Source organism: Chlorocebus sabaeus, chromosome 20 (genome assembly GCF_047675955.1).
Source record: "Chlorocebus sabaeus isolate Y175 chromosome 20, mChlSab1.0.hap1, whole genome shotgun sequence".
Lineage (NCBI taxonomy): Eukaryota > Metazoa > Chordata > Mammalia > Primates > Cercopithecidae > Chlorocebus > Chlorocebus sabaeus.
The window spans coordinates 135,402,896-135,429,205 of NC_132923.1; the positions used below are offsets into that span (position 1 = coordinate 135,402,896).

The window sequence follows — 26,310 nt, forward strand, 5'->3', positions numbered from 1 at the left end:
GCTGACCTTGGACCCTGGTGGGCAGTTTTCTGTCCATGGTGCTGGACCCCGTCCCCACCCCACCTCGGCTCTGTCCCTAGTACTGATGACAGTCACGATGCTGTCTACCCACTGGGCCAGGGCAGAGAAGGAAGCTGGGTGCCACCCCCACCTGGGCAGGCTCTGCCCTGGGCATATGCCTGTGTGCCCCCACCCAGCCTCCCACTGCTGTGGTGCCTGGCGGGGCGCTGGGTGGGGCCTGGCGGGGTGCTGGGTGGGGGCCCCTGGCGGGGCACTGGGTGGGGCCTGGCGGGGCGCTGGGTGGGCCCCTGGTGGGGCATGGTCAGGTTGACAGGGTCTGGCTTGGGCTTGCAGCCATCTGGCTGGGGCCTCCCTGCGACCTTTTTCTGAGCTCATGGTGTGGGTTGTGGGGATCCTGGGAGCCCTCTGGGCCTCCTTCCGGAACAGTGGGTCTGGGTTACCGGGGCAGGCCTGGTCTGGGCACAGAGGGACGGGGACAGAGCTTGGGTCTGGGGCCCAGATAGTCACGGGGTGTCCACGTGCTGCAGACGCAGGGGTCACTGTGGGGTCAGAATCTAGAGCAGGAGGGTGTCTGTAGGGGGACACGGGTCATTGCTGGCTTAGGGGGATCTCAGCTAGGTCTGGGTTCACCGGGGCTGAGGTCGCAGGATCAGGGGTCACTCATGTTTCCCCTGATTTCCTGTGTCTCCGTCGTTCCGGTCTCGGGCATCCCCAGGGCCCCTTCCCAGGAAGAACTCGGGGGTGTTGAGCTCTGGCTGCCGCACGAGCAGGTAACACCTGGGCAGGTGGAAGGCAGCCAGGATGCCCAGGACGCAGAGCAGGAGGGCACCCATCTGCACAGCGGGCCTGAGGACCACCTGTACATTGGCCAGGAGGGGCACGAAGGAGACCCAGGTGATGAAGTAGGCCAGCATGGCAAAGGTGAGGCCACGGGCACGGTTGTAGCGGCCCGGCCGGCTCTGCACCAGGAAGGTGCCCAAGAAGCAAAGGAAGGCCAGTGTGGCGTTGGTGGCGTGCACGAGGCCAAAGCTGACCCAGGAGCGTGCGCGGCAGTGCACCAGCGCCTCTGTGGGCAGCATGCGCCAGTCTGTCACCACCTCTGGCGGGAAGGCCATCAGGTACCAGGCGCACAGCGCGGCCTCCACCAGCACGGCCAGCAGCACCACCAGCCAGGCCCAGGGCCCCCGCAGGCAGCCACTCAGCCGGTCTGCCCAGCTCAGAGGCAGTTCTGACTCCACGAAGATCTCAGCTGCCTGCAGGATGAGTGTGCTCAGGCAGCCGGTGAGCGGGAGGTGGGATGAGGGCTGCTGGGCCAGGCAGCGGGCAGGGCTGGGCTGGCCAGGGAACAGGAGGACACTAATGCAGACCAGGCCCAAGCACACCAAGCCGAAGCAGGCCAGGGGCCCGCCTGAGGCCTGAACCAGTGGGCTGTCACGATGGCGAATGAACAGCCCCAAAGCAGCCAGCACGAGGCCCAGCGCCAGGCCGAGCAGCAGGAGCAGCAGCAGCACAGCCGGCTCGCCCCACGCCAGGAACCGAAGTCTGCGGCGGAAGCAGCGTGTGCTCCGCTCTGGGGACCACTCATCCTGGCTGCAAAAGGTGCAGGCGAGGTCATCTGTGAGAGAGGAGGAGAAGGGCGCTGGGTGCTGGCCTTGTCCCCTGTGGGCTCTGGCCTCAGAGCTAGGACGTGGCAGGACCCACCTCTGCTGCATTTCCACCCCCACTGCCAGGAAGGCGGCTCACCTGGGCTCTTCCGGTAGCTGCCCGCCTTGCAGTCCACGCAGTCGTAGCAGCAGGAGTGGAACCCCTTGACCCGGCGCACCTGGCCCTCCTGGCACTGCCGCGAGCACTGGGACACGGGCTTCTGTGCACAGGCCTGGGCTCTGGCTCTGCTCGGCTGGGCATGCCCGCGGGAGACAGGGATGGCCCCCCACCCCCAGTCTGCACCCTGCCGCGGGGGCTGCCACCCTCACCTCACCTGGTTGTTGGACGTGTGCCAGTGGATCTTCAGGCTGTCTATCCAGAGGCTGCCGTTGAACCTGCCCACGTCGTGGAGCTCGGGCACTGGGCCCTGCCACACCCACAGCTTCAGGTCGTACTCCATGTCCACGTTCCCGTTGCTGTTGAAGCGTAGCGTCAGCCCGCCCGCGTGGAAGGTCAGGTTGTACATGTTCTCCAGGAGCTGCGGGCGGGGGACGGGGCTGAGCCGCCAGCTACCTCCAGCTCAGGTGTGGTGGCCGTGCCTAGTGGCCTGGGCACGTGCAGAGGTCGGCACACCCCCATCTCCCGGGCTCACCTGCCAGGGCCTCACGGGGTCCCGCATGGGGCAGCCTGAGGCGTTGCACTGCAGAGTGTTGTGTAGGGCCTGGGCCACGCTATACACAGCTGCGTAGACAGAGAACGTCTGGTGGTGGTTTAGCCCGGCACTCACGTTCTGCAGCGTGATGCAGTCACACTGCGGGCAGCGCCGGCCCACCACGTCCTCCTCCAGACCCTGCTCCCTCTCGCCCAGGGCGGCGCAGAACACTGGGTCGGCGGCCAGGGCCAGGCGGGTCTTCACATACTGGGAGAACTTGTGCAGCTGGGCACCCCTCTGGAGAAAGCCAAGCACCGTGCCCACCTGGGCCATGCCGGGCAGCCCCATGACCAGGTCAGAAGTCAGCCAGGCCTCGCTGGCCACCCACACCTTGCGCGAGAGCTTGCTGCTGATGCTGTAGCTGAAGAGAGCATGGGCGGCGCGCGCGGAGGCGAACAGCAGCACCACCTGCACGCTGCTCTGGTTCACCTGGTGCAGCACCTCCTGCACCTTCCCCAGCAGCAGGCTGTTGGCACGGGGCAGTGGTACCAGGCCCTCGTGTGCGATGCAGATGCCGCGCGCTGCAGCCAGGGCTGAGAAGATGCTCAGGCCCTGCCGGCCGTACTCGTCGTCACTGCCCAGGGCGGCCACCCAGTTCCAGCCGAACTCCTGCAGCAGCTCCGCGGCGGCCGTCAGCTGCACACGGTCGCTGGGCACTGTGCGGAAGAAGGAGGGGAAGGTCTCCCGGGCGCTCAGCAGCTCCATGCTAGCGCCATAGCTGACCTGCAGGGGCCAAGAGGCATCTCCTGACTCAGGGGCTCCCACGGGCAGGGCTGGGTGGGGTGGGTGATGGTGGGGGGCGCCCACCTGGGGCATGAGGAAGAAGCCGAAGAACTTGCCGGTGACCACGGCGAGCTCTGACGAGTGGGGCCCGATGACGGCCAGCACACGGGGCTGGTACTGCGTGTAGTTGCAGTAGGCGGCAATGTTGCGGCTGTCTGCCTTGGCCAGGAACATGAGACTGGGCTTCATGGCCACCACAGGCTCCGAGCACGTATCGAAGAGGTCGTGGCCTAGGCGCAGCCCCGGCAGCAGGTCCGACCTGTTGTTGATCTCCTCCACGGCCATCTTCATGGCCAGTGCCCACAGCAGACCATTCGAGGAGAACCTGGGACCACATGGAGCCGCAGATGGCCACCTCAGCCCCAGCTCAGGAGCACCGTGGGCCTAGTCACCCTGACCCCGACCCGGGCTGTCCCACCTCCGTACCTGGTGCACACAGGGCTGCTGGGCCGTGTCCGGCTGCCGAGGCCAGCCTCCTCGGCCTCACCTAGGGGGAACAGCCCCCCCAGCACGTAGTCCCCTTTCATCCTAAGTTGCTGTGACAGGCACAATGGGGCCCCTGTCCCAAGGTGCAGGAGAGCCCAGAGGCTGAGGCCCAGGACAGCAGGGTGCAGCATGGCAGAGGCCGCTTCCAGCAGGCACGGCAAGGTGGCTGCCCTGAGTGGGGCCTCACGCAGAGAGAGCCCGGGGCGGGGAGCGGGCAGAGGATTTGTTTAGCAAAATCCTTGCCATCCTCACTTGCCACACCCTGGGGCCCCAGTGGTGTCCTCGCTTTCTGGGCCTGAAAGTTTGTGCACTTCAGACTCTGGCTGAGGCCATTGCCAGGCTCTATGGCCAGCACTGACTGGCAGGCAGGCTCTGCTGACCGTGGCCTTGTTCACTGCCTGTGCCTGAGCCCCTCGCCACCCCCACATTCCTGGAGTTGCCCGGCAGGCTGTGGAGAGGAGAGAGGGCAAAGGGGCCTCCAGGGCTCTGAGGTCTCAGCTGTATGGGAGGGATGCAGAGACACCCGGCTCTGGGGCTTTCCATAGGCACAGAAATGCCTCCTACCCAGCCCTGGGAGCTTCTGGTTCCAACTCAAGGCTGTGCTGGCCGGAGTCGGGGGTGGCCGGGGTGGGCCCCCTAGGCCTGCAGCTGGGGAGGGCCCTGGAGTGGCGGTGGTGCCCTCCCAGCCTGCTTGGGAGCAGAGTTCCTTGAGGGTCTCAGCCCTTCTGCCAGAGTCTGATGCCTAGAAGCTGCAGGAACCGCATGGCCAGCTGTACTCACACTGCTGACCCTGGCCTGGGCTACTCCTACCTGGCAGGCACACAGGTGGCTCCTGCTGGGGATAGAGTTTGCGTGCCAGGGGGGCATGCAAACGAAGGAGGAAGGACCACAGGCAAATGAGCGGTGGCTGGAGCAGCACCAGATGTGTGGGGCCGGGGCTCCTCCTCTGCCTGCTTCGCTTTGGGGGTGCCCTTGGGGACACACCGGGCTCCAGGTGCAGGCCCTCAGAGGGGAACTGGGGGGCACTCAGCTTCAGCTGGGGCCCGGCAGACCTAGCAGATGCCACGAGGTGCACCCTGGCTGGCACCTCTTCCCCACGGTGCTGTAAGGCAGGACCCGTGAGGCACATGCATGACCATAGCACACGTGTATGGCACACACTAGCTGAGCACACATGCACACAGAGGAGCATGGCACACAGGAACACGGGAATGCGGCACACAAATGGCACATGCAAACTGCACACACACAAATGGCACACACACGGCACACGCACACAGCACCCACACGCACATGGCACACATGCACATGGCACAAATGGCACACGTGCACGGCATACACGCATGGCACATGCACAGGCCACACATGGAGGAAGCCCTGCCCTGGGGCCCATGCAGACCCAGGCGGTTCTCCCAGCCCATAGAGCAGTCAGCAGCCTTTGCCAGCACCAAGTGCAGCTCCCACAGACCCTGAGGTTGGGGTGGTGTCCAGGAAGACCCTGCTGAATTGTATCCCTTTCTGTCCAGGTCACTGTTGTGGCTGGGAGTGGCCCCCACCTCCACCCACACGTCCCACGCAGGCCTCTTCTTTTGCATGGAGAGGCTGATTTCTGCCCTCCTGACCCAGCTTCTTGGTTCTGGGTGAGTCTGTGTCTCTGTTGTCTCACCTGTACAATGGGTATAGTGATGGGACCTCTCTGGGGGGAACAGGCACATAGCAGCCCTGCCCCCAAGGCTGGCCTTTTCTCAGGGCGTTTGTTGTGCCCTGGGGCTGACACGGCCCCCTGAGCCTGGCAGTGGGGCCTCAGCTCCCTTGGAGTTAGGTGCACCCACCTCAGCTGTGTCGCTGGGGTGAGGGCCCTACCTGCCCTCATTGGGTGACCCTGTGTCCCCTCCTGGGGAATCAGGCGCCCAGTACACCCCAACATCCCCATCCTGGGAGGCGTGTGATTTATTAATGTTGGAAGATGTCACATGGGTTGCCCTCCAGAAGCTCGTGCGTCTGCCAGGCAGTGGGGAGCGTCCCTCTGCCACCCCGAGGTGCTGGGGTCCACTGTGAAGAGCCAGTGGCTAGGCCCCAGGCACTGGATGGTGGCTGGGCTGGTTGTAGCTGTCTGGTAGCCGTTGGCTGGCCCACAGGGTCCAGGCCCTCCTGTACCGTGCCCCTCGGGTCTCCTGGGCACTGTGGGGAGGGGGCATCAAGGGGCAGGGGGAGAAAGGACATGGCGTCTCACTGCGTGTAGCAGAGTCCCAGCTCCTGGGGGTCTCGGGCCGTGCTGTGCAGACCCACAGCCGCTGCGGGAGGCGGCCTGCTGCATCTGCTGGGGAGCTGGTGCCGTGCAGGGCTTCAGAGGAGGCTGTCCCAAGGGCGGGGCCTTCCTGGGCCCTTCTTCGAGGAGCCTTGGTCTCAGTTTCTGGCTGTCCTGCCCCCAGTCTGCCTGGCACGCTGAGGGGCAAACAAGGCAGGAGAGGTGGGGAGAGCCCACGGTGCCCAGACTGCTGTTGGGAGGTTTCTGCCAGCCTGGTCATGGAGGGGACTAAGTCCCCTGGGCTCAGGGCTGCCCACCTGGTCAGACATGGGGTACCAGGACCTGGCCTGAGATGAGGACACGTTGGCTGGCAGAAAGGAGAAAGGATGGAGTCTCCACACCCCAGGACCTGTGACTTCACCCCGATTTGCAGATCCGCCCCACAGGCTGGGGGGTGGCGACCTTTCAGGATCTTGCAGGCCCGGCCCCCACCCCTGCCTGCTCCGCTCTGCACCCTGGTGTGGCCTGGCTGGGCTCGTGTGTAACAGGCTGAGGGGGAGCCATGGCTGAGGCGTCTTGTTCCAGACCGAGAGGGTGGGCCTCTTCTGGGCGGGTCGCCCCCTTCTCTGTCACAGTCTGTGGTTCCTAACAAGCTCAGCTCCTAGGGGCAACAGTGGATCTCCTGTTCCTGGGGAGCCCAGAAAGCTCTGCTATGGGACTCAGCCCCGGCCACCACAGCCCAGATCTGCAGCAGGGCCTGGCTTCCCGCCTCTAGGGCAGGTCCAGAAGGGAGTGCTCGGCATAGAGCTTCTGGGAGACGTTGTAGACACGCTCGATGAAGGGGAGGGCCTCGCCCAGCATCTGCACAGCCTGCTCCGGGGGCCCCACGTTCATGGCCTCCAGGAAGACCTTGCGTGTGGGCAGCGCGTAGAAGGCCACGGTGACGGTGCGGCGTACGATCCAGGGGTGGTAGGCGGCCAGCGAGGCGTTGTAGGAGTCGGTGCAGAGCACAGAGGTGCGTGTGTCCTCAGGGCTGGTGCGTAGGCCCTCCAGGAACAGCTGCAGCCAGCGCAGGGCGCGGTGCAGGCGCAGCACAGTCCGGCAGCCGGATTCGGGGTGGTGGGAGCGGTGCTCTAGGTCCACCAGCTGGTTGCTCAGCTCATGGGCCACCATGGTCTGCAGGCTGCGGTAGTGCTCGCTCTGCGGGCCGCCCCTGAGGCGCTCCATGATCTGCAGCTTGGAGACCACGTCCTTGGAGATGAACGAGAAGATGGTGCCCAGGCTGTTCAGAAACCTGTGGAAGAGAGCAGGGCTCGAGTCCTTGCCCAGGCCTGGGGCAGCCCACCTGGGGTGCAGGGGACACTGCCCAGCCTCCGGGGGCTCACACCCATCTGGAAACAGGCAGCAAAGCTGGTGGGGACAGGCAGTCGGGAGGCAGATGCCACATATGGGACTTGGGCCAGGTGAGCGCCCACCTCAGGAGGCAGCCCCAGCTCACGCACCTGACCAGGCCCTTCCAACTGGCGATGTAGGGGTCCAGCAAGACCTCTTCTTTCTCATCCAGACACTGCTTGAAACTGACCAGGACGACTTTCAGATTGAAACCTGTCTCCGAGTCATCCATTTTTTGATAGGAACGGAAACACAGTAGGGCTGGGGGGCTGTGTCGCTGGGGTCAGCTTGCTCTGTGGCTCATTTTCTGTGTGTGGAGGGGAACAGAATAGCTGCGATCCGGTTGCTGCTCACTGATCACTCATGCCCCTCATGGAGCTTCCTCCCAGGAGCCGCCTGGCTTTGCTCCCAGCCAAGCTGCAGGCTCTCAGGCACGCCACCCTGAGCCGCCCTTCGTCAGGATTGCGCATTCACGGACCTTGGCACGGCCCCTCCTGTGGATCAGGCCACTGACTCCACGTCAGTCCCTGCTGACCCTGAGAGTGGCCCCCTCTGGCTTTATCGGACCACTCGGCCATGCCATCTGCAGCAGGTGTCTCTGCTGGTGCTTTCTTGACTGTTTTTGTTTATCTCTCTAGATGCTATATCTGTTTTTACCAGTTGAGAGATACTAAGCCCCTGCCAAGAGCCAAGCACCGTTCTAGGCACCTGGGTGCACAGGGAGTGAGCGAACAGCCATCTGGAGTGGGGTCAGATGACAACAAAGACAAAGTTCTGAAGTTGTAGGCAAGGAAACAGACACAGTGGAAAGCAGAGATGGGTGCGGGGGGCGGGGGACACTGCCGGACAGGCTGCCCCATCTTCCTCACTGCCGCGTCCCCAAAACCAGAAGAGAGGCCGTGGGGCCGGCGCCTGCTGGTTGGACGGACGTGTGTTTTCCCTCCTGTTGCTGAAACTACACGTCCCACATGGATGGGTGGCCGGGCGAAAGGTTTAATCACTCTCAGAAGATTGCCACAAGGCCCTTGTACTAGCCCTGGGGAACCTTCTGCGAGTGGCCCAGGCCCTGCTCTGGATTCTGCTGGCATTCACACAGTCACTCCACAGACATCCAGGCACCCATGCTTTGTGTGTCACCAAGCACCCTTGCCCTGTCTCCCCGGGTGCCCCAAGGGAACCTGAGACTCAGCTGCATCCCACCTCAACCAGGAAGAACCCTTACCCCATTGAGCCTGGGGGTTCCTAGGCCCGTTGGTGCTGGGAGCCCTGTCCTGGCCTCCCTGGCTGCAGGGACTCCAGCAGGGACAGGGAGGGTACCCAGCTGTGGTGAGAGCTCCTGGCCAGGAGCAGGTGTGCAGGTTGCTCAGCGCCCTAGGACTGGGCCCTTCATCACTAGGGAACATGGGCTGCTGGAGCGCTGGTGCCCGGAGGGAGCTGAAGCCTTGCAGGCCCCACAGGTTGGGCTGCATGCTTGGCACCAGGCGGAGGCCCCAGATGTGAGCTCACCGGGCTTCAGGTGTAGGGAATGGCTGCTCCTGGGCCTCAGGAAGATGGAGTCCCATAGACTTCCAGCACGCCCCCCTCCTCCTCAGGCCTTAATTTTGTCCACTGAGAAGATGGTCTCTGAGGCTCTGGGGTTTCCTTCTTGGTCACCAGATATTCTGCGGGCCTTGCCTGCCTGCCCAGATCCAAGCCAGTGGCAAACAGGAGCTGCCAGGAGCCTCTCAGAGCTGTGGCTGGTGGCTCCGGGACAACAGGAAGGGCAGTGGTTATGCAGGAGGCAGGCAGCTCGCCAGCCCAGGAAGGTGACCCAGGGCACCTCCAGGCCTTTCCCAGGGCAGCCCACCGGCCCAAGGTCAGGGCTGGGCGCGAGGGCAGCCTGAACACACAGTCCGGTGGCTGACAGCAGGCTGGGGGGACGGCAGAAGACGGGGCCACCACGGCGCTCCAGGCCTTGTGGATGGAACCAGACCCTGTCGAGCTAGCGCTACGAGTCTCACCTGGGAAGGGGGCTTCAGATGGCACCGGACTGGATGAGCACCGGTTCGGGTCCCTGCTCCACCTAGGGGCCCAGGAAAGGGTGGAGGCCCGGGATGGTGTTGGGGACGGGCCGACCTGACCCACGGCTCCGTCCTGCGCGGGAGCCGGGTCCTCGGCCGCCCGCCCACTCCGGCCCTCTAGGACGACGTCCCCTCCCGCTCCCGGTCCCTCGGCGACCTCCGCACCCTGCCGTTTGGGTTGGGCAGGTGCGGCCGCCGAGCCGGAGCCGCTCACCTCGGCCACAGCTGCCGTCCTGGCCCCGCCCTCGCTCATCGCCCCGCCCTGCCCCGCCCTCGCCTGCCGCCCTGATTGGTTGGATGCTGCCCAATCAGGAGGCCCGGCGCGCAGACCCGTGTTTCCGGCTAGCGCACCGGAAGTTGACACCCTGCTGATTGCGCCTGCGCAGTGCATCACCGCGCGCGGGACTCGCGGCTCTGGGAGCGCGGCGGAGACGATGCCTGAGATCAGAGTCACGCCCTTGGGTGAGTGGGAGCCGCCGGCAGGGCTGTGGGGCGGGCTCCGTATGCGGCTCCGGGCGGGCTGGGCGCCCGGCTCCCTCCGGGTTGTCATGGAGCCGGGTGCGCGTCGCGGGCGTCCTCGGTCTCCTCCTCCCCGCGTGGGCCCTGGTGGGAACCGAGAGGCGGCCCAGTCCCTGCACCCTCGGCCTCCAGCAGTGACGCGAGAACGCGAGCCCCGAGGTTCAGGCGGCCGTGAGGGGACGTCGCAGAGGGGGCCGCGGGGCCTCCGCGCTCGCTGTGCGCTTTCGTTGGTGCATTGATCTCTCTGTGCGGCGCGCTGCCGCCTCCAGCCCCCCAGCCCTTCAGCCCCCCAGCCCTTCAGCCCTTCAGCCCCCCAGCCCCACAGCCCCTCAGTCCCGCAGCCCCCCAGCCTTTCAGCCCTTCAGCTCCCCAGCCCTTCAGCCCTTCAGCCCCCCAGCCCCACAGCCACTCAGTCCCGCAGCCCCCCAGCCCTTCAGCCCCGCAGACCCGCAGCCCCCCAGGCCCCCAGCCTCTCAGCCGCCCAGCCCCCCAGTCTCGCTGTCCCGCTTCTGCCTCCTCACCTCTTGCTTTCTGTCCAGCACCCTTTGTGCTCACGCCCAAATTACAATCAACTCTCAGTTCAGCCCTTGTTCTACCTGATTTCTGCAACACTGAAAACAACAGCAAAAAACACAAATGTATATTCTTTTTTTTTTTTTTTTTTTTTTGAGACAGAGTCTCGCTCTGTGCCCCAGGCTGGAGTGCAGTGGCGCGATCTCGGCTCACTGCAAGCTCCGCCTCCCGGGTTTACGCCATTCTCCTGCCTCAGCCTCCCGGGTAGCTGGGACTACAGGCGCCCGCCACCTCGCCCGGCTAGTTTTCTTGTATTTTTAGTAGAGACGGGGTTTCACTGTGTCAGCCAGGATGGTCTCGATCTCCTGACCTCGTGATCCGCCCGCCTCGGCCTCCCAAAGTGCTGGGATTACAGGCTTGAGCCACCGCGCCCGGCCCACAAATGTATATTCTTAAGAGTCCTAACAGGTTGGGCCCTGTGGTTCACGCCTGCAATCCCAGTACTTTGGAAGGCAGAGGTGGGAGGATCGCTTGAGCCCAGGAGTTTAAGACCAGCCTAGCCAACACGGCAAGACCTCATCACTCAAAAAAAAAAAAAAAAAGCAAACATTAGCCAGGCATGGTGGTGTGTGCCTGTGGTTCCAGCTACTCAGGAGGCTGAGTTGTGGGGGTTGCTTGAGTCCCGGAGGTTGAGGCTGCAGTGAGCCATGATTGTGCCATGATTGTGCCACTGCGCTCCAGCCTAGGCGACAGCAAGACTATGTCTCAAAAGAAGTCAAAATCTTAACCGTATAGAACAATGCGAAGGAGGAAAGAATTAGTCAAAATCCAGGGTCTCAGAAACAGCTCGGGGGACATGGTGCTGGTGGCGAACCATCCTGATGTCCTGGGTGTTTTCCACACGTGCCTGCCCTGTGCTGTCCTGGAACCTGGTCCTTCCACTGGGCAGGGGGTCAAGGGCATCTTCCAGCACAGACACTGGGACGAGATTCCATGTCCTTCCTCATGGCATGAGCGCTTCCTTGGAGGGGTGCCTTCTGACCCGGCGGGGATACTGTGCTGTGAACACCCCTGGCCTGTGCACACCCCACGGTGTTAGCATGGGCCCTGCTGCCCTCCCCTGCTCTCTGGGGCCTCTGCGGGGTCCTCCCAGACTGCCCCTTTCCCATTTGGCCTCTTGGCTGCCTGTTCTACCCACTCTCTGGACAGTCTGATCTTTCATGTGGCTTCAGTTGCTCCCAGTCTGTACCTGGGTGTATTCTTAAGGTCACCTCAGCCAGGGTATCAGCAAAGCAGAACTCCTGTTTCACCACTTCCCTGTGCCAGGGACTGCCTTGGGCTCCATGCTCACTGGGCCAGTGCTGTGTCCTTGAGGTCACTCCCACGCCCTTGCCTGTGCGTGACTGTCCCCCGACCCTGCCTGTCCCTCCCAACCCTGTTCCTCCCCCTTCCCCCATCCTGCTCAAAAGTTGGCTTCTCAGGGAGCACTTTCCTGTCATGGTTCTGGAAGTTTCAAGGCTTCCTCATCCTCTTACCTTGCTCTTCTCTGTCACAGTAGCCTCCATCTGGTGTACTCGAGGTGTCTTGTTCACTTGTCTGCTGTCTGTCTCCTTGCAGACAGGGATGCCTCCTCCTCTGTCTTATCAGCCCTGTCCCCTCCTGTAGCTCCAGGTTCTATTCCCTGGGATCACTGGGTCCTGTCGGGAGGCGGGACTGCCAGTACCTCAGGATTGGGCTTTGGATTTCAGAAAACCAAGCCAGGCCCCACGCTTCAGGGCCACAAGTGCCTCTGTGGCCTCAGGTCCTTGGCGGTGAAGAGGGGCAGCCCTCCCTTCCCACGGATGCCAGAGGGCCTCTGTGAGCCTGGCATGGCTTGGGGTAGGAGGTGCAGAGGGAGGAGACAGCTGAGACCCTGCTCTCAGAGAGCTCACACCCAGTGGAGGCAGGAACAGGCCTAGAAGAGAACCTGATACCCCCATTCGTGGCAGGCAGGCCCTCGGCTGTGGCCCCGTCATCCTGATGTGTGGTGCTGGCTTTGGACGTTTCAGGTGGCTGGTCGGGGAAGGCGGGTGGGGATTCAAGGGGAAAACCAGGCCATTCACGGCCATCAGACTCCTGCCCAGGCACAGGCTGTGCAGGGGCCGTGGCCCTTTCCTTGTGGGCCCCCAGGTCACATGAGGGGGCTGAGTGTGCCTTGGCTGGCCAAGGCCTCTGGCTGGAGCAGCTGGGCAGGGCCGCTTGGCTGTCAGGAGCGTGGGAGGGCCGCAGATTAGGGTCTGTGTTGGGGGCTGCGTGGTGTGCAGTGGGGTGGGGCTTGTGTTGCCCACGCCGGCCGCTGCTGTACCACCGGCACTGTGTTCGTGTGGCATGGCCGAGGCTGCGTGACATCCCTCCACAGCCACACCACCAGGGGACACCCAGTGCCAGCACTTAGGCACTCAGGCCCTTGCCTGCCTGGGGAAAGATCCTGCAGGAGGCAGCCTCATTGGTCTGCAGCTCTGCTGAGGGTCCAGCCACAGCCCAGGCATGACTCTGACTGAGGTGTTGGCCCTGCAGACCAGCCCTTGTGTCTGTTGGGGGCTGAGGACCACAGCACAGTGCCCACTACTCAGCCAGCAGGCCACAGCCACCTTGAGAGGCCAGGGAGGAGCGTGTGGGCTGCCGGCCTCCACCCTGGATGTGGTGGTGTGGGGCGTGGTCCTGTGTCCCTCTTCCTGTGAGTAGGGGTGGCCCTGTTTCGTGGCCCACGTGTCTGTCCACACAGCAGCCTCAGTCTGGTTTCCTCAGTGCATTGGGGTCCTGCAGAGCTTGGGGAGGCAGCACAGGGAGCTGGGGGCGGGGGGCGCAGCACTGACTCTCACCTGCCCTCCCTCGAGTAGGGGCTGGCCAGGACGTGGGCCGAAGCTGCATCCTGGTCTCCATTGCGGGCAAGAACGTCATGCTGGACTGCGGAATGCACATGGGCTTCAATGACGACGTGAGTCCCTCGGGCGGGAGGCCTGGAGGCCGTGTGCAGCCGGACCCTGGGCCTCAGAGCCGGACAGTGGGGCAGTGGGCAGCAGTGGTCGTGCTTGGACGACTGCACCCTGTGGGTAGCAGGGAAGGGTGGGCCTGGCCGAGGCGAGCCCCTGCATGGGGAGGTCCCCCTGTACTGGTGCTAGGCTCCAGCCCCAGAGTCCTATAGGCTGGGCCCAGCGAGACCCTGGGCTCAGCTTCCAGCTCACATCTGTCAGTGAGGTTGGAGGTAATCTCGGCCCCTCTGCATGCTGTGAGCAGCCAGGGGTTCTGGTGCGACCTGTGGGGTGGCAGTGCCCAGCCTGAGTCTGCACGTAGAACCCCTTCCTGGGGGCCCCTCCCCTGGGACATGGGTGGTCCCAGGTGCTGCCTGGAGACCACGGTGCAACCTGAAGCCTCACGTCCTTCCCAGCGACGCTTCCCTGACTTCTCCTACATCACGCAGAACGGCCGCCTGACGGACTTCCTGGACTGCGTGATCATCAGGTGGGCACCCGTTGGGGGCCTTGAGGGTCCCATGTCTGTGCCTGTGGGGCTTGGGCCCCCTTACTCGGCCTCGGCAACGTTTGGCAAGGGGCCTGCGTCATCCTTGATCCTCAGGGGGCTTCCGGGCCCCAGGATCTGCTCCCTGCCTGCCTTACTGGTCACACACACGGCCTGGTCTCCACCTGTTCTTCTGGCCCTGCCCTCTGAACCCAGCTCTCCAGGCTTCACTCTCTCCGATGCCTTCTCTGTCTCAGGAGCTTTAAACCCCACTGTCTTGTTGGAGATTCCAGAGTCCTGAGTCTGCCCTGACCCCAGCCTTTAGAGTCCAGCAGCTCATGACCCGCGGGTCTGGGTGGCATGGCCTGGATGGCCACAGCATTCCTGCTGGTCCCTCCTGCCCCGCCCCGCCCTGTCCTCCCCAGCAGCCAGAGGGCCTGTGAAGCCTGGAGAAGCCCGCTCTGGAGGCAGCGTCCTCAGCTGCCCCTGAGACCCTCGTGGTTGTGGTTTCTTGTCAGACACAGCGGGGTCCCCAGTGCCTTCTTGGGGCTTGCCAGGCACTGCCCTCGCCCTCGGGTCTGTGCTGCCTTCACCTGCTGCTCCCCTCAGCGTGTCCTGACGCCTGAAATCCCAGTGGCTCCCCACGCCCCTTAGCGGCTTCGCATTGTCTCGCGAGCATGTCACTGTCACTGACGTGTTCAATTTCCCGTTCACTTACTGCCTCGATAGACTTTGGGACTGAAAGTTCCAGGGAGACGGTTTTGTGTTTGCTCATTACTGACTCTTCAGTACTCGGGATGGGGCCTGGTGCACAGCAGGCGAAGGAAGGGGGCAACCCACAAGCCCACAGTGGCGGTGAAGGCCGAGGCAGGGTGGGCCCAGGCTGACCTGTGCTGCATCCCCCCAGCCACTTCCACCTGGACCATTGCGGGGCACTGCCCTACTTCAGCGAGATGGTGGGCTACGACGGGCCCATCTACATGACCCACCCCACCCAGGCCATCTGCCCCATCTTGCTGGAGGACTACCGCAAGATCGCCGTGGACAAGAAGGGCGAGGCCAACTTCTTCACCTCCCAGATGATCAAAGACTGCATGAAGAAGGTGGTGGCCGTCCACCTCCACCAGACAGTCCAGGTCAGGTTCCCAGGACCACAGACGGCACAGTCACTGCCCACCCCACACCCACCATGCCCTCCGCCCGCTCTCCACAGACTCTGGAAGGCTGGGGCCTCAGGGTGAGCCCACCCCACCTCACTCTGGCATCCAGCACTGTGGGAACACCTGGAGGCGGCAGCGCGAGCACAAGGGTCCCAAACGAGATTGGGCGCCAACCCAGGAGAGCACGCGCAGGGTGGGGGTGTGCCCCAGCCTCCAAACCCACCTGGCTCTGTCTGAGCGGCATTGAAATGGCCAGAGTGGGACAGGCTGGTGCCCTCCGAGTGCTCGGAGCCTCCAGAGACTTGCTGGAGCTCCCAGGGTGTCGCCGGGCAAGGAGGCGGGGCCAGAGGGGAGATGGGCCAGTTCCGGAGCGTGCCTGGTTCTGGGTGTGGGTCAGGGAGGAAGTGAAGGTTAAGTCGGTGAGGGACAGATTGGCAAATTTTCTGACAAAGATTGTGGGTTTGTCTGTGTGTCATTAGAGTCTCTGGATATTTTATATTTCTTGAAAGTATATTAGGTACTTATGTATTTTGGAACATTTTATTTTTCTGATTGAACTTCTTATCAAAATGAAGTATATTTATCTTTTTCGTTGTGCAATTTTAATTTTTTTTTTTTTTTTTTGACAGCGTCTCACTTTGTTGCCCAGGCTGGAGTGTGATCTTGGCTCACTGCAGCCTCGGCCTCCCAGGCTCAGGTGATCTCCCACCTCGGCCTCCCAAGTAGCTGGGACTACAAGCATGTGCCCCTATGCCCAGCTGATTTATTTTGGTATTTTTTGTAGAGATGGGGTATGTGTTTCTCAGGCTCTCCAACTCCTGGGCTCCAGGGATCCTCCCACCTCAGCCTCTCAATTACAGGCATGAGTCACCACACCTGGCAACTCCCTCCGTATATTTTAAACCCAGAAAGACATGATTTCTAATGCCTGGTAACATCAGCATTTGCTTAGTTTTATTTATATATTTATTCTTTTTGTTGTGCTTCCTGCATTTTTTCCGCCTTTTACTTGGGGTAATTTGCCTTCTGCCTGAAGAATGGAGTGTGGGTCTGCTGGTGCTGAATTCTGTCAATTTTTATTTGGCTGCAAATGGATTTACTTTACCCTCATTCTTTTTTTTTTTTTTTTTTTTTGAGACGGAGTCTCGCTCTGTCGCCCAGGCTGGAGTGCAGTGGCGCGATCTTGGCTCACTGCAAGCTCCGCCTCCCGGGTTCACGCCATTCTCCCGCCTCAGCCTCCGAGTAGCTGGGACTACAGGCGCCCGCCACCACGCCCGGCTAGTTTTTTGTATTTTTAGTAGAGACGGGGTTTCACCATGTTAGCCAGGATGGTCTCGATCTCCTGACCTCGTGATCCACCCGCCTCGGCCTCCCAAAGTGCTGGGATTACAGGCTTGAGCCACCGCGCCCGGCCTACCCTCATTCTTGAAGGACTTTTTTTCCTCTTAGGTGTGTAGGATTTTAGGTTGACAGTATTTTTTCTCTGCACTTTGCAAACATCGTTCTGTCCCCCGTCTCTGGCACGGGCACCTGTAGGGTCTTGGCCTTGGTTTTTGGTGCTTGTGCTCCGATGGGCCGACATGTATTCTCAACCTGGTCAGAGTTTGAGGCCTCTTGGATCTGTGGCTTGAGGCCTTCATCACATTTCTTCCAGTGTTGCTTCTGCCCCGTTCTTGTTCCTCCAGGGGCCCTGAGAGCCTGACGGTCAGCCTCTTGAAACTTCATCATCCCTTTGTCTTTCCTGTTTCCTGATAGATATTCCCTCTGGTGTCTTTCAGTTTACAGATTCTCTTTTCTGGTTATATGTCATGTGGTGTTAAATTCATCCATTGAATTATTATTATTATTTTTTTTTTGAGACGGAGTTTCGCTCTTGTTGCCCAGGCTGCAGTGCAATGTCATGATCTCAGCTCACTGCAGCTTCTGCCTCCCGGGTTCAAGCGATTCTTCTGCTTCAGCCTCCTGAGTAGCTGGGATTACAGGCGTGCACCACCAAGCCTGGCTAATTTTGTATTTTTTTTTTCAGTAGAGACGGGGTTTCTCCATGTTGACCAGGCTGGTCTCAAACTCTTGACCTCAGGTGATCCGCCCTCCTCAGCCTCCCAAAGTGCTGGGATTACAGGCGTGAGCCACCACATCTGGCCCATCCATTGAATTCTTAATTTGGGTTTTAATAGTTCCTGGTTTTGGCCGGGCGCGGTGGCTCAAGCCTGTAATCCCAGCACTTTGGGAGGCCGAGACGGGCGGATCACGAGGTCAGGAGATCGAGACCATCCTGGCTAACCCGGTGAAACCCCGTCTCTACTAAAAAAATACAAAAAACTAGCCGGGCGAGGTGGCGGGCGCCTGTAGTCCCAGCTACTCTGGAGGCTGAGGCAGGAGAATGGCGTGAACCCGGGAGGCGGAGCTTGCAGTGAGCAGAGATCCGGCCACTGCACTCCAGCCTGGGCGACAGAGCGAGACTCCGTCTCAAAAAAAAAAAAAAAAAAAAAATAGTTCCTGGTTTTAGAATTTCCACTTTTTGCCGGGCGCGGCGGCTCACGCCTGTAATCCCAGCACTTTGGGAGGCTGAGGCGGGAGGATCCTTTGAGCCCAGGAGTTCCAGACCAGCCTGAGCAACACAGTGAGACTGTCTCTCCAAAAGTACTGTTTTTATTTTTTATTTTATTTTTGAGACAGTCTCACTCTGCCACCCAGACTGGAGTGCAGTGGCGCAATATTGGCTCACTGCAACCTCTGCTTCCTGGGTTCAAGCGATTCTCCTGCCTCAGCCTCCCGAGTAACTGGGCTTACAGGTGTGCACCACCACACTCGGCTAATTTTTTTGTGTTTTTAGTAGAGATGGGGTTTCACCACGTTAGTCAGGCTCGTCTCAAACTCCTGACCTCGTGATCCACCCGCCTCAGCCTCCCAAAGTGCTGGGATTGCAGGCGTGAGCCACCATGCCCGGCAAGTTTTAAATGAGTGAAATAAATTTTTAAAGAAGTCTAGTTTTTTGCCAACTTTTTTTTTTTTTTTTTGGACGGAGTCTCGCTCTTGTTGCCCGGCTGGAGTGCAGTGGCACGATCTCAGCTCACTGCAATCTCTGCCTCCTGGGTTCAAGTAATTCTCTTGTCTTAGCCTACTGTGTAGCTGGGATTACAGGTACCTGCCACCATGCCCAGCTAATTTTTATATTTTTAGTAGAGACAGGGTTTTACTATGTTGGCCAAGATGGTCTTGAACTTCTGACTTCAGACAATCCACCCACCTTGGCCTCCCAAAGTGCTAGGATTAAAGGTGTGAGCCACCGTGCCTGGCCCAATTTTTCTTTTTTTTTTTTTTTTGAGATGGAGTCTCGCCCCGTCGCCCAGGCTGGAGTGCAGTGGCATGATCTCAGCACACTGCAACCTCGACTTCCCAGGTTCAAGCGATTCTCCTTCCTCAGCCTCCTGAGCAGCTGGGATTACAGGGATGCACCTCCACGCCTAGCTTATTTTTGTATTTTTAGTAGAGATGGGGTTTCACCATGTTGGTCAGGCTGGTCTTGAACTCCTGACCTCAAGGGATCCACCCGCCTTGGCCTCCCAAAGTGTTGGGATTACAGGCCTGAGCTACCTTGCCTGGCAGCCAGCATTCTGAATCTTGTCTTTTCTCTGTGATGTATTCAAAGTCCACGCTGGAAACTCCAATTTCAGGTCCCTTCAGTCTTCCATCTGTTGTTTTTTGTTCTTTGTCCACATTGCCCGTCCCTTGTGAACTGGATGCTGTGTATGAGCAACAGAGACTAAAAGGCTCAGTGCAGTGCCCTCGCTCCCCGCCCCTACCTCCCTCGCTCCCCACCCCTGCCTCCCTCGCTCCCCGCCCCTGCCTCCCTCGCTCCCCGCCCCTGCCTCTCTGCCCCTCTGCTGTGACGGCACAGCCTGAGCACAGCCCTGTCCTCCACAGGTGGACGATGAACTGGAGATCAAGGCCTACTATGCAGGCCACGTGCTGGGGGCAGCCATGTTCCAGATTAAAGTGGGCTCAGAGTCTGTGGTCTACACGGTCAGTGGAAGGGCTTGAGGCTCGGGAGGGGCTGCCGGGGTGGGAGGCACCCTCCTCATGGTGGCCTTGATCGTTCACCAGGGTGATTATAACATGACCCCAGACCGACACTTGGGGTAAGTAATCCGAGATGTCTTTTGTCCCATGGGCCCCCCTGGAGCTCAGGACCCTGGCGGGTGTCAGGGTGCCAGCCCTCCAGCGGCCAGCCCAGCAGTGTCTCCCATGTCCCATGTGGCCCGGAGAGCCCCTTCCTTCTGGGCCCAGATGCTCGAAGGCACAGGGCCCAGGCGGGGGCTTCTGTCCCTCCTCTCTCTTCCCAAGGTCTGGGCGGGGTCCTCTGTCCCTCCTCTCTCTTCCCAAGTGTGCTGCCCACAGCATTTTACCAGCTGGCTCTTTCCAGCCAGAGTGGACCAGGAAGGCGGGTGGGCGTAGTACTGGGGCCCAGCTTGTCAGACCCAGCCCTGCAGCTGTGGGGACCGTGCACCGTGACTCACACCACCGCCCCCCACCGTGTGCTAGTGCTGCCTGGATTGACAAGTGCCGCCCCAACCTGCTCATCACGGAGTCCACGTACGCCACGACCATCCGCGACTCTAAGCGCTGCCGGGAGCGAGACTTCCTGAAGAAAGTCCACGAGACCGTGGAGCGTGGTGGGAAGGTAGCCACAGCAGGGGTGGGGACGTGGGCCCTCGGCTATGTTGGGCGGGTCCTTTTGGCTGCCCTTGGCCTAGGTCAGGGTCTCAGGGTGGGGGGCACTGCATTTTCAAGCAGGGAGGGAGGAAGGTTTGCTCAGCATTGAGGACAAAAACTCAGAGACCCTTCCCAGGGAGCCCCTTTGCCCCTCTACCTCAGATCCTGACGAAGCCCGGCCAGGCCCCATGCAGCTCCCTTCTGTCTCCGGGGAGAGGCTGGGACAGGACTGGGAGCAGATGAGAGGCTAAGGTCCCTATGAGGCCGCAGCTCTTGGGCACCTGGCTGTGCCCTCACTGAATGCTGCCTGCTGTGCCGAGGGGCTGTATGGCCAGGCTCCTGCCGTGTGTGTCCCCCAGGTGCTGATCCCCGTGTTTGCGCTGGGCCGCGCCCAGGAGCTCTGCATCCTCCTGGAGACCTTCTGGTAGGTGCCGCCAGGACGGCTCTTTCAGGAGCCCCTGGCCCAGCCTGCACAGTTCAGTTGGTGGGCAGCCCTGCCCAGGGTGCTGGTGGCATCTCAGCCCTGCTTGCTGCTGTCCTGGGGGCTGCTTGTGCGCTGTGTGACCCCAGGAGGCCTGTGACGTCCCGTCAGCGTCACTGTCTGCGGCTCTTGTATGGGTTCCTGGTCCTTCGCTGAGCCTGGCTGCTTTAGGGCTTAATGGGACATAGGCTGAGGGCACTGGCCTCCTGTGGTTGCGACTGGACTCAGCCCGGCCCATGCATGGGCTGTGCAGATACAGGTGTGGGGGTGACCCGGCCGAGTCCTGCCTTGCAGCGTCCTCCCCTGTGGCCACTGTGCTGACTGGGCTGGTGGTCCCCAGGGAGCGCATGAACCTGAAGGTGCCCATCTACTTCTCCACGGGGCTGACCGAGAAGGCCAACCACTACTACAAGCTGTTCATCCCCTGGACCAACCAGAAGATCCGCAAGACTTTCGTGCAGAGGAACATGTTCGAGTTCAAGCACATCAAGGCCTTTGATCGGGCTTTCGCTGACAACCCAGGGCCGATGGTGAGTTCAAGCACATCAAGGCCTTTGACCAGGCTTTTGCTGACAGCCCAGGGCCGATGGTGAGACCCGCGGCAGGGCTGGCCAGCACATCCACGTCTGTCGGCCTCCTGTCTCCTGCAGGTCTCTGGGCTGGGCCTGCGGCGGGGGTGGGGGCATCGCTGCCCTGAACCACCCCCCGGCCCTGTGTGTCCTGCAGGTTGTATTTGCTACGCCGGGGATGCTGCACGCCGGGCAGTCCCTGCAGATCTTCCGGAAATGGGCCGGAAATGAAAAGAACATGGTGAGGGCGCGGTTCGGTGTGGGAACCTGGAAGCTGGAGACTGGCGGGTTGTCCTTCCACCCGTGCCGTCTCTGCGCTCCGCTCTTGCTGGCCTCGCACTGGCCAAGGGACGTGGCTGCTGCTGCCAGGGGACGGGGGTGACATCGCCTGGAGCTGCTCAGTCTCCCTGTGACGTAGCCCGTCCACCTCGGGCTGTACAGCCCCAGCCCAGCCCCGGATAGTCTTGTGGCAAAGCCTGACCCCTTCGGCGTCTGCAGCTAGGCTTGGTCGGGCACTGCTGGCAGGTGGAAACAGCTTCCAGAGGTTCAGGTGGGGGCATCCCAGGGAAGGCCCTGAGGTGCCAAGGCTGGGGTCCCGTGGCTGTGAGCTCTGTGCCTGCCCCCAGGTCATCATGCCCGGCTACTGCGTGCAGGGCACCGTGGGCCACAAGATCCTCAGCGGGCAGCGGAAGCTGGAGATGGAGGGGCGGCAGGTGGTGAGTCCTGACCCCGCGCTGGGTTGGCAGGGCACAGGGGCACCTCCTGGTGGTAACCGCTGTCCACACCCCGTGGCCTCCGCAGCTGGAGGTCAAGATGCAGGTGGAGTACATGTCATTCAGCGCACACGCGGACGCCAAGGGCATCATGCAGCTGGTGGGCCAGGCGGAGCCGGAGAGCGTGCTGCTGGTGCATGGCGAGGCCAAGAAGATGGAGTTCCTGAAGCAGAAGATCGAGCAGGAGCTCCGTAGGCAGCCGGGCGGGCGGCGTGGGGCCCACCTTGGGTCGGTGCAGGCAACCTGGGCTGAGGCTCTCTCTTCCCGGGGTCCAGGGGTCAGCTGCTACATGCCGGCCAATGGCGAGACGGTGACGCTGCCCACAAGCCCCAGCATCCCCGTAGGCATCTCGCTGGGACTGCTGAAGCGGGAAATGGCGCAGGGTATGTGGGCCGGGCAGGGCAGGGCGCTCGGGGCAGGCAGCTGGGAGTGGCCCTTGTGTTGACAGCTGCTGCCGCCTCTTCCACAGGGCTGCTCCCCGAGGCCAAGAAGCCTCGGCTCCTGCACGGCACCCTGATCATGAAGGACAGCGTGAGTGCCAGGACAGCCTCTGGACGGGGGAGGGCCGCTGCTGTGCTCCCTGACCTGCCTCTGCCCCACAGAACTTCCGGCTGGTATCCTCAGAGCAAGCCCTCAAAGAGCTGGGTCTGGCCGAGCACCAGCTGCGCTTCACCTGCCGCGTGCACCTGCACGACACGCGCAAGGAGCAGGAGATGGCGTTGCGCGTCTACAGCCACCTCAAGAGGTGGGTGCCCGGCCCCGCCCCCTGACCCCTCAGGTCCCCCCACCCCTCGGGCCCCGGGGGCCAGGCAGGGTCTCACCGAGCCTCCCCACAGCGTCCTGAAGGACCACTGTGTGCAACACCTCCCGGACGGCTCTGTGACTGTGGAGTCCATCCTCATCCAGGCCGCCGCCCCTTCTGAGGACCCGGGCACCAAGGTGCTGCTGGTCTCCTGGACCTACCAGGTAAGGGGTGGCCCTCAGCCCACCGCGGTCAGCACAGGTGTCACCACCCTTCCCTGTCCTGCACGGCCCATGGTGCTCTTGCTTCTGCCCTAGGACGAGGAGCTGGGGAGCTTCCTCACATCTCTGCTGAAGAAGGGCCTCCCCCAGGCCCCCAGCTGAGGCCGGCATCTCACCCAGCCATCACCTCTGCCCTCTCCCAGCTGGACAGAGCCGGGCCTGCACCTCAGGACTGTGGGTGCCCTGAGTGAACAGACCCTCAGGTCCCATCCCTGGGGACAGATCGTGTGTCATGTGCCCACCCAGGCAGCTGTTTCCAGCTAAAGAAAAACTGGCCTCCGGGCTGTCTTGCCTTTATTCCTGCTCCTGGGCCCCCACACGATGGTTAGGGCAGGGAGTCCCGGACAGCAGTTTCTAGTAAAAGCTGAACGAAAGACTACTTGGTACTCTCTTCTCGGTGTACATGGCTGTGTCCTGCACTGCACCCCATCCCGCCTACGATACAGAGGGGCATCCAGGCTGGTGGGACCTAGGCAGGGAGGCTGCTGTGGAGGCTGGGCAGCAGTGCTGTGGGCCCCAAGCGGTGACTGCCCGGCTTCACCAGCACAGGGTTGGGCCTGGTGTGGCCTGACTTTGCCGAGTGTCCAGGGTCATCTGTGGCTCCCGAACTGTGGCCCCTGCAGGGTGCAGGAGGCAGCACCTGTGGACAGACCAGACCCTGCGTCAGCCTGGGGCAAGGTCGGCCCACCCTCCCCACCACCGGGACCACTCCCACGGCCAGGGAGTGGGTCAGCCCAGGACGGGCTGGGCTGAAGGACTGTGACCCTGGGCGGGGGGCTCCTTTACCCCCAGTTGTCTCGCTGCGGTCAGTGGCCCCTGGCCTCCCCACTCCACGCCTTGGCCGCAGCAGTCACTGGGCACGTGGCAGGAGCTTCCCAGGCCCGATCCTCTTACCGAGGCTCCCATACAGCACTGACTTGAGGAATAAGCCGTGGGCCGGGGCCACACGTGCCTGGTGCTTCCCCAGGGGGTCTTGGCTCTCCAGAATCGTCTTCACCTGGGCAGGTGCCAAAGCCCCCAGCCCCACGGCCACCAGCACAGCGGTCATCCTCCGTACCTGTGACCCAGGGCCGAGATTGCACAGAGGCCTGCCCACCCTCAGCCCCACCCCCCAGGGAGGGCCCCAGAACCGAGCCCACCTGTCTATACAGGAAGGACTGGCTCTCAAACTCCAGGCTCCAGAACCGCAGCTTCCTGGAAAAATGTACCTGTAGGTGTCTGTGGGGCAGCGCCTGCCATCCCCAGCCTACCATGTGGCCTCGGACAGGAGACTGACAGGGTGGGCTGGTTCCCCGACTCCCTGCCCCCAGGAAGGCCCATTGGAGAGGCTTAAAACCAGACAAGCAATGCTTGGGCAAGGAGGCAGCAGGACCCTGGAGGCTGGGCAGGTAGCCTGGCTGTGCTGGAGGGGCTTGCCCTGGGCCCTCACCTAGGTTCCTGGTGCAGGGTCTGGGAACATGGCTGGGGCGTGTGCCAGAGACCCCCGCCCTGTACCTGCTGCTCTGACGCAGGAGTCTGGGGCTGGCAGAACTTCTTCCTCCCTTCAGGGCTCACCCCATCGGGGGAGGTTTTGTGGTCAGAATCTGCCACCTGGTGGGTGGCCCTCTGGACAGTGATGGGGCAGCAGAAACCACCCCTGCCAGGCTGGGCCAGAACCACTGGCACCAGTGAAACCTTTCCAGTGGCTGCCAAAATTCTGTTAGGCAGGGCAGGGTTTTTCAGAGACAGGCAGCCTTCCCTGTCCTCTGCTCCCCAGCTGGGGTGGGGGAGGGCACAGCTGCAGGCCGGGGGGTGTCCGGGCCACTCCAGCTGTCCAGGTTCTGAGGACAGCTATCCCGCTTCGCCTGCCTTAAAGCTGGGGGAGGTGCTGGAGCTAAAATCAGCGTGTGACCTGAGGGCAGGGCCACAACCCACAGGCCCTTCCTCACCTGCTCTCCTCGGGGGTGAACAAGGGGCTGGCCTGGCCTGGGGACACAGAGACACGGCGCAGCGTTCGCACGGGGCTTGGCACCGGGCTGCCAGCCGACTGGAACGCGCTGAAGTCATGTGTGCCGAGGAGGTGCTGGGCAGCTTCTTGCATGGCGGCCACATCCAGGCAGCTTCAGGAAACAGGGTAACCGTCAGGAGGTGGGGCCTGCCTGCCCCCTCCCGGCTCACTGTCAGGGCCACACTCACTCTGCCTGGAGAGTCCAGCATAGGTTGCGTTCAAACACCGGGAGCTCGTCAGGCCGGTGACAGCCAGTGACCAGGCGGTACAGGTAGGTCCGGGACGTGGCTGCGTGGCGAGCGTGGAAGTCGCTGGGCACTCGGAAGGCCCGCAGGACCCTGTGGCAGCAGGTCAGGCTCACCAGAGGAACGACCCTGCCCGCCTGCACAGGTGTCACCTCCTCTCTCCTCCACCCCCGAACTCTGATCAGACAAAGAAGTCTGTGCAGACCTCCAGCCTCTGCCCGCAACAGAATCGGGAAGGCCGAGCCCCAGGGGCTGCTCAGGTCGCCGGCTCACCTGATGGCCGGGTGCCGCAGGTGGGTGTTGAGGGCCTCGGCCAGGACCTCGGGCGGGAAGGGCGGCCGGCCTGAGCGGCGCTGGACGTCCAGATGCGCCGCGTTGCTCAGGGCGTGGACTCCCGCGTCCGTGCGGCTGGAGATGGTGAACCTGACCGGCACCACGGAATTCAGCCGCTCGGCGGCCTCCTGCAGGACCGAGCCGCGGGGCGGGCGGGCGAGCGCGCGGGTGGGCGAGGCCGGACCCTGGGGACGCGCGGGCGGGGGCTCCCCCTTATCCCTCACCGGGCGTCCCGGGACCGACCGAGCTTACCTCCAGGTAGTTCTGGACCCCGATGGCGCGCTGAGTGCCCCTGACGGCCGCGACCCCGCTGCGGGCAGAGGCGGGCGGAGGTTACCGGGGGCGCCCTGCCCTGGGGTCTCGGCCGCCCTCTGAGGCCAGAGCCGCTTCCGCCCCCGAACGTTTGCAAACCGCGTCCGGAGACATCCGCTTGCCCGCCCGCGCCCTCCTTCCCGCCTCCGCCCGGGCAACGTGGCGCCCGTCGCTGCGCCCGGGAAACTTACTTAAAGTCGGTACCCACGTACTGGAAGTACACAAGGTAGCGCGCGCGCACCGAGCCTGCGGCCTGCACCGAACCCATAGCCGAGTCCAGCCGGCGGCGGGGTAGGCGGCCTCCAGCTCCGGGGTTCTGCGCGCGCGCACGCAGCCTGGTCACGCCCCCGCCCCCCCGGACGCTCTTGCGCCTGCGCAGTCGCCCCGCCCCGCAACGCGCCACGGCGGCCTGGGGCGGGAAGCGGAGGCGGGGACGGGCTTAGGGAGCGGTTGCAAAGTGCCGGCCCGTCGCCGAGCGCAGGGGCTCTACTTCTACCGCGGCGCCCCGGAAGGCGCGCCCGCATCTACGCGGTGACCCCGCGCTCCCGCGGGCGTGCATTCGTTCACTAGTTCATTCATTCGCCGCCGCCCACACTCCCCGAGGGTGCCCGTTCGCCGCGTTGCGGCCAAGTCCTCCCAGACGTGGTTTTCGCAAACGCCCTGAGTTGCGCAACGGCTGGGATGGCTGGAGCGGGCGGGGCCCGCGCCCTCCCCGCGCCCCACGTTTCCACCGACCGTCCCCGAAGTCTACCGTGGCGGGCCCCGCCTCACTTCCGGACCCGGGTGGTCCCTGGACGCAGCGAGGGGCGTTTGGCGACGCTCCCCGGCGGTGACA

The 26,310-nt window shown here is 62.6% G+C and overlaps 4 protein-coding genes across 7 annotated transcripts; 1 reads left to right on the plus strand and 3 right to left on the minus strand.

The window, feature by feature from the left end:
* Positions 1-327: 327 nt before the first annotated feature.
* TAS1R3 (taste 1 receptor member 3) lies at positions 328-3,816 on the minus strand. Its single transcript, XM_007981020.3, has 6 exons — positions 3,587-3,816; positions 3,185-3,485; positions 2,318-3,100; positions 2,000-2,203; positions 1,765-1,885; positions 328-1,636 (listed from the first exon to the last, which is right to left on the minus strand). The coding sequence occupies exons 1-6, from the start codon at positions 3,775-3,777 to the stop codon at positions 678-680; spliced, it is 2,559 nt and encodes an 852-aa protein (XP_007979211.1). The 5' UTR covers positions 3,778-3,816; the 3' UTR covers positions 328-677.
* Positions 3,817-5,578: 1,762 nt separating this feature from the next.
* CPTP (ceramide-1-phosphate transfer protein) lies at positions 5,579-9,596 on the minus strand. Of its 2 annotated transcripts, none has more exons than XM_007981017.3 (3): positions 9,287-9,596; positions 7,397-7,593; positions 5,579-7,188 (listed from the first exon to the last, which is right to left on the minus strand). In XM_007981017.3, exons 2-3 carry the CDS (start codon positions 7,516-7,518, stop codon positions 6,666-6,668), a joined length of 645 nt encoding a protein of 214 aa, XP_007979208.1. In that variant the 5' UTR covers positions 7,519-7,593; positions 9,287-9,596; the 3' UTR covers positions 5,579-6,665. The 2 variants fall into 2 exon arrangements, with proteins under 2 accessions (XP_007979208.1, XP_007979209.1); XM_007981018.3 differs by lacking the exon at positions 9,287-9,596 and adding an exon at positions 8,793-9,244.
* Positions 9,597-9,688: 92 nt separating this feature from the next.
* On the plus strand, positions 9,689-22,977 carry INTS11 (integrator complex subunit 11). Of its 2 annotated transcripts, none has more exons than XM_007981034.3 (17): positions 9,689-9,808; positions 13,258-13,355; positions 13,806-13,879; positions 14,784-15,012; positions 18,964-19,062; positions 19,144-19,178; positions 19,582-19,720; positions 20,112-20,176; positions 20,574-20,763; positions 20,960-21,043; positions 21,429-21,518; positions 21,604-21,766; positions 21,851-21,958; positions 22,045-22,106; positions 22,178-22,320; positions 22,412-22,541; positions 22,635-22,977. In XM_007981034.3, the coding sequence occupies exons 1-17, from the start codon at positions 9,781-9,783 to the stop codon at positions 22,698-22,700; spliced, it is 1,803 nt and encodes a 600-aa protein (XP_007979225.2). In that variant the 5' UTR covers positions 9,689-9,780; the 3' UTR covers positions 22,701-22,977. The 2 variants fall into 2 exon arrangements, with proteins under 2 accessions (XP_007979225.2, XP_072864063.1); XM_073007962.1 differs by having other exon boundaries at positions 13,839-13,879.
* PUSL1 (pseudouridine synthase like 1) lies at positions 22,876-26,058 on the minus strand. Of its 2 annotated transcripts, none has more exons than XM_007981030.3 (8): positions 25,667-26,058; positions 25,416-25,473; positions 25,104-25,291; positions 24,774-24,923; positions 24,527-24,697; positions 23,738-23,792; positions 23,551-23,655; positions 22,876-23,238 (listed from the first exon to the last, which is right to left on the minus strand). In XM_007981030.3, exons 1-8 carry the CDS (start codon positions 25,741-25,743, stop codon positions 23,068-23,070), a joined length of 975 nt encoding a protein of 324 aa, XP_007979221.1. In that variant the 5' UTR covers positions 25,744-26,058; the 3' UTR covers positions 22,876-23,067. The 2 variants fall into 2 exon arrangements, with proteins under 2 accessions (XP_007979221.1, XP_007979223.1); XM_007981032.3 differs by having other exon boundaries at positions 23,493-23,655; positions 25,667-26,055.
* Positions 26,059-26,310: the final 252 nt, after the last annotated feature.

What these genes read in the sequence shown, in the direction of transcription:
- TAS1R3 (XM_007981020.3), bottom strand. Translation starts at nt 3,777, where the DNA reads ATGCTGCACCCTGCTGTCCTGGGCCTCAGCCTCTGGGCTCTCCTGCAC. An exon ending in AGCAGCCCTGTGTGCACCAG is followed by an intron (nt 3,486 to 3,586) that starts GTACGGAGGTGG and finishes ATGTGGTCCCAG; the next exon opens with GTTCTCCTCGAATGGTCTGC. An exon ending in CAGCTACCGGAAGAGCCCAG is followed by an intron (nt 1,637 to 1,764) that starts GTGAGCCGCCTT and finishes CCTCTCTCACAG; the next exon opens with ATGACCTCGCCTGCACCTTT.
- CPTP (XM_007981017.3), bottom strand. Translation starts at nt 7,518, where the DNA reads ATGGATGACTCGGAGACAGGTTTCAATCTGAAAGTCGTCCTGGTCAGT. An exon ending in AGTTGGAAGGGCCTGGTCAG is followed by an intron (nt 7,189 to 7,396) that starts GTGCGTGAGCTG and finishes TCTCTTCCACAG; the next exon opens with GTTTCTGAACAGCCTGGGCA.
- PUSL1 (XM_007981030.3), bottom strand. Translation starts at nt 25,743, where the DNA reads ATGGGTTCGGTGCAGGCCGCAGGCTCGGTGCGCGCGCGCTACCTTGTG. An exon ending in GGGTCCAGAACTACCTGGAG is followed by an intron (nt 25,292 to 25,415) that starts GTAAGCTCGGTC and finishes TCGGTCCTGCAG; the next exon opens with GAGGCCGCCGAGCGGCTGAA. An exon ending in CTGCGGCACCCGGCCATCAG is followed by an intron (nt 24,924 to 25,103) that starts GTGAGCCGGCGA and finishes CTGCTGCCACAG; the next exon opens with GGTCCTGCGGGCCTTCCGAG.
- INTS11 (XM_007981034.3), top strand. Translation starts at nt 9,781, where the DNA reads ATGCCTGAGATCAGAGTCACGCCCTTGG. An exon ending in ACCTCCACCAGACAGTCCAG is followed by an intron (nt 15,013 to 18,963) that starts GTCAGGTTCCCA and finishes TGTCCTCCACAG; the next exon opens with GTGGACGATGAACTGGAGAT. An exon ending in CAGAGTCTGTGGTCTACACG is followed by an intron (nt 19,063 to 19,143) that starts GTCAGTGGAAGG and finishes ATCGTTCACCAG; the next exon opens with GGTGATTATAACATGACCCC.